We start from the raw sequence: 7,500 nt of genomic DNA, 5'->3' as shown, positions 1-7,500 counted from the left end.
AATATAAATTGCATGAAGTGATAAATATTCTCATTCATTAATAACTTTGATTCTTAAACATACCTTCAGTTAAAAAGGAATATCAGCTAGAAATCATATTTCCAATTTAGAAAGCAAAATTAATTCAGTAAATATTGCATAACCATTTTCATACTACACATCATAGAAATCAATGTAAACAGAATTTAAAACATCAACAACTTACCAGTTCTTGGTGCACCACTGTTCCAGAAGGACCAATGTCAAGAGCCTTCTGCCACTGTGGAATATATGCAATTTTTGGTTACTTTAAACAATTAAACTATGCCTACCTAGACTGATATAACTAACAGATACTTAAAAGGAACTGAAAAGACACTCACTACTGCATAAACTATTCTATACATGCGAAGGACAACGGCATAATTTAAGACTAATACACCCATAAAACTAGAGTGAATTAAGTATCCCCTTTCCTAATTCCTCCTGACTATGAATCCATCCCCTGAAACCAAATAGCTATTGGATGAGAATCACAGTATTGAACAAGTTATCCTTGAAGTGACAAATATCCCCATTGTATATTTCAAGTACATCAAATTAACTTACTCTGATTTTAACTTTTCCATTTTTTTCAATCCTACTTATATGTGAAATTTAAAGCACACACAAAAACAGTAACATTTATAAAATATAAGATGCATAATAAACTACATACCATGATCTCTGGCCGGAAGCTATTGTAGAAATCTTTGCGCAAATTATCAAGTTGAGACTCAATATTCTCGTATTCTTCTTTTTGTTTTCCATAACCCTCTGTCAGAAAGAAAGAAAAAATAATATACATATTACAAATGTCACGGATACAAAGTTATAAAAAAAAACAAAATTGCAATGAGATTAAACTGTACATAAATTCATAATTGTCCCTCCCCATGAGATTCATACAGGTGGAAATTGCTAACCTTCTAAGGCCAGGAACCGCTCCTCAAGGTGCTTCATGCCGTCTGTTATCTGGGTGTCCAAGCCGAGTTCTTGGGTGATTTCGGCAATTGTGTCTTCAATGGTTTTTCCATCTTCGGTGGCGAACTCGTAATCTGAATCGTCGCTAAGTTTTTCATCTGCAAAATGTTTGAGGTGTTCCATTGAAAAGCAAGTGCAAATTCTTATGAAATTACTAATGACAGTTATTCTAACTACATCAATGCTTATGCTGATACTACAATCAGAGAAAACATGATTAAAATCAATTATAAAAATATAAAAATGTTGATGATAGTAAAAATATAAATAAATAAGAATATATGAAAAAAACAAAACAAAAACAAACAAACATAAAAACATGACAAGTATGACAATATCAAATACACAATGAGCATACACACACACAACAATAAATTCCCAAGATATAATGCATAATCTTATACTTACTGTCCGATGGATCAGAGTCGGAGTCTGTGAGCACCACAGTCTCTCTTGGAGGTGGAAGTTTTTCAGCCAGCAGAAGCCGTCCCGATCTTAATGTGTCAATTAGGGAGTCTTGTTGATTTTTAGCCTCTACGGTGCAGTTGTGGCACACTCGTTTCTTTCTGTTTTTAGAATTATACAATTCTTTTTTATTTGCATAATGAGAAATGATAACATGTATAAATGATATACAACTTAACCCCTTAACGACAGGTGACTTGACATTCACGTCATGGCTTGGCTGGTTTTTCCGCAGATGTGAAGCCATGTCATGGTATTTGTCTGGCTGTCTCACCTGGTTATCGGTCATGCAGCAGCAGCTGGCCTGTGCATTTTGAAATACCCTGGTGGAATGTCCAGGCAGAGCCAAGTCTGCCCCAGTCATTAACAGGTTAAGATGATATCAATCAAGTAAATACTGGTTGTTTAGTAGAAATATAAAATATAATAAAATCAAGCAATTTCTTGCATCATATCTAGGGATTGCAAAATTACCAAATCCCTGGTAGTACTAACACATAGTTCAGTTCAGTTCAGACAGATTTACGAAGATGTCGCTTTGCCTGGGCTATATGCACAAGGCGGCACGGCCTCTGTCAGCTATGAGGTAACTCCTTTCCTCATATGAGAACCTGGATCTCCTATGTACTAACACATAGGTTGATAATACTGATTACCTAATGGGCAAACTTGATTGTCTTTGGGATAGCAATTATGCTGGCCTTGATACCATTAGAAAGGGTAAATAAATGGATAAATATATAATATGATTAACAAAACCTGATATGGATGGGTTAGAATGCTTACTTTGGATATGATAGGACCCCATAAAATCTGCGGATATATTTATCTGCCCGAAGTAAATCTTTCTCAGAGCGGCAGTCTGAGTTGAGGCATCTGAAGGGCCTCTTCAGCGTAGGAGGCACAACTTTACTAATAGCCACCTCATCCACCAAAATCTGAAAAATCAGATGAATAACAATAAAACTAGAGATATAGAAATACCTTGGTGATTTATAGTTATACTAAATTTGGTTACAAAATATTGGCTGAAATTGTATCTGCTTATAAACACATACATATGTAGATAGGTAACTCCTTTCCTCATATAAGAACCTGGATCTCCTATGTACTAATAATGTCATGTGATAAGATTCATCAACATAAAAGTGATTGGGAACTGTCACTAAAATGCTAGACCTTCCTCCTTAGAGAGTTGATGCACATTGCAAAGCCCCTAGCTTATGGAATCTAACTTTTGATGCTAGTCAATTTCAGCTACACCCTGTTAGATTTTCTGGATTTGCTACTGATGGAATATCCCAGTTAAATAAGGCAAAATTGTGAAGCATCACAAGTTATTTGTTTAGTGACAGCAATAAAATCACAAGGATTTTATAAAATATCTCAAAATGACTACTAACTTAAATCGTATATATATATAACTTGTGCAAGTCGTCCCCTTTTTATATTCCTAAACCTAACTATTTTTGAAGAATTGCAAACGACTCTCACAATACATGTAATATTAATGTTAAAAAATACTACTAGTAAGACCATCATGCTTTTACAAACCTATAAGCCAACTCTGATATGATTTTTATTAATCATTAAATACATACATCAATAACCCCATGAATGTGATCACTCCAACTGAATGTTTATATAAGACAGTGGAATTGACAGATGGCAATCACTGGTAGTATTTTACATAATATATAATGCAACTTGACTTCATGTGATTTAGGGAAATGAGGATGGATGATAACTATTTAGTTATTTCTTATATATACAGTCACTGACAGGACCATTCAGTTATAATTAGTCAGGTGAGTAGTTCCTATGCCAGTGTATAAAAGCTGACATGTAATTTTCCGTGTCAGGTCCTATGCAAAGTATATAAAAGAAAAAATATCCTCTGAATTTTAAAAGTCAAGTTTTCATGAACAATATCGACGCATATGTCACATTTCAAAGAATCAACAACCCAAAAGAACCTTATGAAGGGTCATCAACCTGAGCTTGTCTGGGTGGTGAATATTTGTACGATTTCATAAACATCATCCTTACATCATCATCGGAGAGGTCAATAACTTCAGCCATGATTCTTGCTGCGGATTGTCGTTTACAACCTCATCTGTAAAAGTCACAATCATTAATAAGAAAATCAAAATCAGAAGGTATTTTGAAAGACAGAATGAGATGAAGGGGAGGGATGAGAGATAGAGATAGAGATAAAGATATAGAGATAGATAGATAGTTAGTGAGAGTGAGAGTGAGAGAGAAAGAGAGAGAGAGAGAGAGAGAGAGAGAGAGAGAGAGAGAGAGAGAGAGAGAGAGAGAGAGAGAGAGAGAGAGAGAGAGAGAGAGAGAGAGAGAGAGAGAGGAGAAAAGAGAAGAGAGAGAGAAAGAGAGAGAAAGAGAGAGAGAGAGAGAGAGATAAAGATAGAGAGAGAGAGAGAGAGAGAGAGAGAGAGAGAGAGAGAGAGAAAGAGAGAGAGAGAGAGAGAGAGAGAGAGAGAGAGAGAATGAAAGATAGAATGGAAGCCAGGGATAGGGAAAAGAACACACGGTAATCATCCACAAGTGGATACATTAGTTCAATGGAATAAAACTTGAATATGAAGGCAATCAAGCTTAAACATGAATCCTATAAAAGAAATTGGTGGTAATAATAAAAAAAAAGGCTACATTTACTGTTTAAGATATACATTTTGTACAAGGTAAACAGGATAGCGATACATAGAACTGATAGCTAATTCTAAGATAAAGCTAAAATAAAAATAAGAAGGAAAAAAGATTATATTAATTATAGAAAGCAAATCAAAATGAAATTTCTTTTTCTGATGGGTGTCATCGTGACTTTACTATATCTAACCTCCATTTCTGTTGCAATCTATTCATATCATAAATACACCTTAAAAATAAAGGAGTAAATCTCTAAAAGTGGCATGCCAGACCACCTGTTAATGATCTGGCAAAGGACAACAGTGATCACCTGTCACTGTATCACTACTGAGTTAGACTTCCGACTGTAGGCTTTCCACCACACCAAGTTTTAAGCGGATTTGGATAAATTTAGACAATATGATTATGAGAAAACAGTTCCATTTTAAAAAACATTCATTGAGTATAATGGCAGAAGCATGGGTGTCCTTTAACCCATTTGCGTTTGGGTGATTATTTGCCTAATGCTGGCTGCTACAGAGTGCTTTTTACCCGCCCAATTCTATGCTGTGAGGCGTTTTTTGTATTTTTTGTATTATTTTAATTTCTTTGGACAAGCCTAGAAAAATGTGTCTATATAGATGCAAAATCACCGAGTAGATACGTATGTTACTATGGGATGAGGCCATAACGTGATAGGACATCATTCTAAAGAAAAGCTAAATGCTACTAATACTATGAAATTTGGGATTAATGGATAACTTTTGATCTCTACTGTCCAGACATATTAGTTTTGGACTACAGAAACCACAAACGGCAATAATAATGGTGTTCCTTGTATAAACAAAAATTGCCAGAGAGGTCTACAAGTTCTGTAATTCATATAGACAAAATCTTGTTAGTGGTATCTAGCAGCCTCGGCATTTTAAGTAAATTAGTAAGCCTGATGGTCTTTTGGTGTTCATTTCTTGAGAGAGACAAAGATATTATTTTCATTGGCTGATTATGAAATGGTGACTTTAACCCATTGGTCGCGGTATTAAAAAAAGTTCTGTGCAGTAGGATACTGTTTTACATGTCTGGCATGATGCCAACTGCATCTATCACCGACTCTGCCTTTGCACCAAATCAAGCCATCCGCTGCTAATGGGGTAATCGGCTGGTTGATTCGTAGCATTGCATGTGGTCGGTTATAATTTATGGAATATATAACTTACAATTGAAATATCACACAAAACTGCCTTAGACTTCGTCAATTTGTAGATTTTATCTAGTTTATCTTGTACTGGGAAGCTGACATCACTTCATCAGTATTGACAATGCACAACTTAAGCATAGAATGACCAAATTTCCCCAAAATTAGCGTTAAACCATTGAGAAATTGTGTTTCTCAAATGATAAAATTCATCTGCAAAGTGACAAGCAGAGTCAAAGAGGGTTAAGAGAGGCAACCTTAATCTCAGATACAAAAACCAAAACACGAAAGGGGTTGTACAGGACCTACCTTGATTTCGAATTTGCTTTTCCAACTAAACCCTCGGCTTAATTTGAATAACAGTGCGTTTCTCAACTCAATATACCTTCCCGTCTATCACAAGAGCTTAGTCTATCCTTCGAAGTTTGCTATAATTACGGTAGGCAAGCTATCTTTCAGATTTTTGTATTATCGCTTCTAGGACACGACGCCGTTCTTGTTTTTGTTTTTTTTCAAGGTGATGACACTCACCACACACTGCAATATTTTGAAAAGGTTATCATTGGCGGGAAATCCTTTCGATTCTTTGAATTTGCGAGGATATAGAGGAGTGTATTTATGGGTAATGTCGATGATAGATATTCGTAAAGGTAAGTAACTTATGGTGTATCGTCATCCTGATAGATGCATATGGTATTCGCCCCCCCCCCCCATGCGTCGCTCTCAAAATTTCAATACAAATGTATGTGAGACTTTTAAAAAAAGCTGTATGATATAATATTACATCTGTATTTTACATCGAACACTGAACAAAAAAAACTTTCCCAAATTATCTACTTGCCCGGCAACCGGTTATTGATTTCCGCAGATATCAACCGGCAATTTTCAGAGCAGGCCGATATGAAACCATTCAGTGGCTTTAGAATATTATTGTTACATAACATCATATTGCATGTAGGTGTGATAGTAGCTTTCATAATAATCAGTATGTTGCGGTTTATTGACATTAATGACTCGATTAAGTGATGATAAAGTACCGGGGGCCATTAGTAATATGCAGGCTTACACCAAACAATATGGATAGATGAATAAAACTTACAATGTGGTTATGCAAGAAGTATATCAACATAGCAACAAAAAGTGGTAGCTCATTTCCAGTAACAATATGATGAATCAAATATTACATGAAAGTTCGAATGAATGTCCATTACGGAAATTAGAACATAATAGTCCCCCAACATTCCCTTTATCAATGCTAAATTCGTCGCAAACAAAACAGTCGACGTTTCCCAACTAAAAAATCCTGATATTCTTTACATATCGGTCCAAAACTTCCCCCAGTCACCCAACACTGCATTTCGATCCCGTTTTCTGTTTAACATAAAAAACGGGAGTTCCGAGCTAGAGGTTCGTCAGTCATGCAAACCAAGGGATTGCCATTGATTTGATAGGAAACTGCAGCAGTTAAAAGGAAACCACACACACATATAGGCCTTATCTGCAGCGTCATTATCTGCAATAACTGCCAAAAACTCGCAATAATTTGCTGTCGTATTTCAAGTTCTATTGCCAAAGAGCATCACCCGCCCACGCGTACCAACCTATCCTGTTGGGGCGCCAACACGCATGCGCGAACCATCGCCGAATGGCGAAATTGCCAAATATTTTCTTGATTTTTATTTTATGTCTCATTGAACCGTTTAAAGAGTATCTCAATGATGGTTTGCAACAAAATTTATGTAACATTGAAGTAAGATTATAATGTATAATATACTGCATATTTCGAGACTCCATTTCATGCGTGAAAATATAAAACAAATACCACCATATGTAGCTTTGATAAATGGGTGGTAAATAATTGTTTGAATCCTTTGGCTTGGATTACATTTACTTTTTAACTCGTAAGAAAATGAATTTACAAAGTGTTTGACATGTAAAACATTTAAACAACAAAAAGTATATTGGGTGTATTTTTATGTTCAATCTCAGGGCAGACTGGTAATCAAAGGCTATTGAAGTATATAGTCACAATCAGAGTAATGCGTTTGATGGGCAGCAAGTGGTCTCTTCAGAGAAAACTGAAGTAAATCAAGTCGGTAACTCATGTAAAACAATAAAATACCTGAGTTAAGTATTATTTACCTATAATGTTTGCAAATAATAATAATTTTGTGTGTTGTCCGATATCCATT

General features: G+C 35.4%; 1 protein-coding gene across 2 annotated transcripts in view; it reads right to left on the bottom strand.

Moving 5' to 3' along the window:
• The window catches only part of egg (SET domain bifurcated histone lysine methyltransferase eggless), a 16,556-nt gene extending 10,729 nt beyond the window's left edge, over positions 1–5,827 (bottom strand). For both annotated transcript variants that reach the window (XM_043022697.2, XM_043022699.2), the window contains exons 1-7: positions 5,618–5,827; positions 3,517–3,583; positions 2,254–2,405; positions 1,411–1,568; positions 945–1,100; positions 698–795; positions 206–259 (exon numbers count right to left, since the gene is read on the bottom strand). In XM_043022697.2, the coding sequence (XP_042878631.1) occupies positions 206–259; positions 698–795; positions 945–1,100; positions 1,411–1,568; positions 2,254–2,405; positions 3,517–3,549 (651 nt within the window). In that variant the 5' untranslated portion in view covers positions 3,550–3,583; positions 5,618–5,827. The remainder of the gene's footprint in view (positions 1–205; positions 260–697; positions 796–944; positions 1,101–1,410; positions 1,569–2,253; positions 2,406–3,516; positions 3,584–5,617) is intronic.
• Positions 5,828–7,500: the final 1,673 nt, after the last annotated feature.

The sequence above is a fragment of the Penaeus japonicus genome, unplaced genomic scaffold, assembly GCF_977035675.1.
Source record: "Penaeus japonicus unplaced genomic scaffold, GWHDUDI00000001_assembly GWHDUDI00000018, whole genome shotgun sequence".
Classification (NCBI taxonomy): domain Eukaryota; kingdom Metazoa; phylum Arthropoda; class Malacostraca; order Decapoda; family Penaeidae; genus Penaeus; species Penaeus japonicus.
Note: the sequence above shows the minus strand (reverse complement) of the source record. Positions and strands in the feature narration are given on the sequence as shown.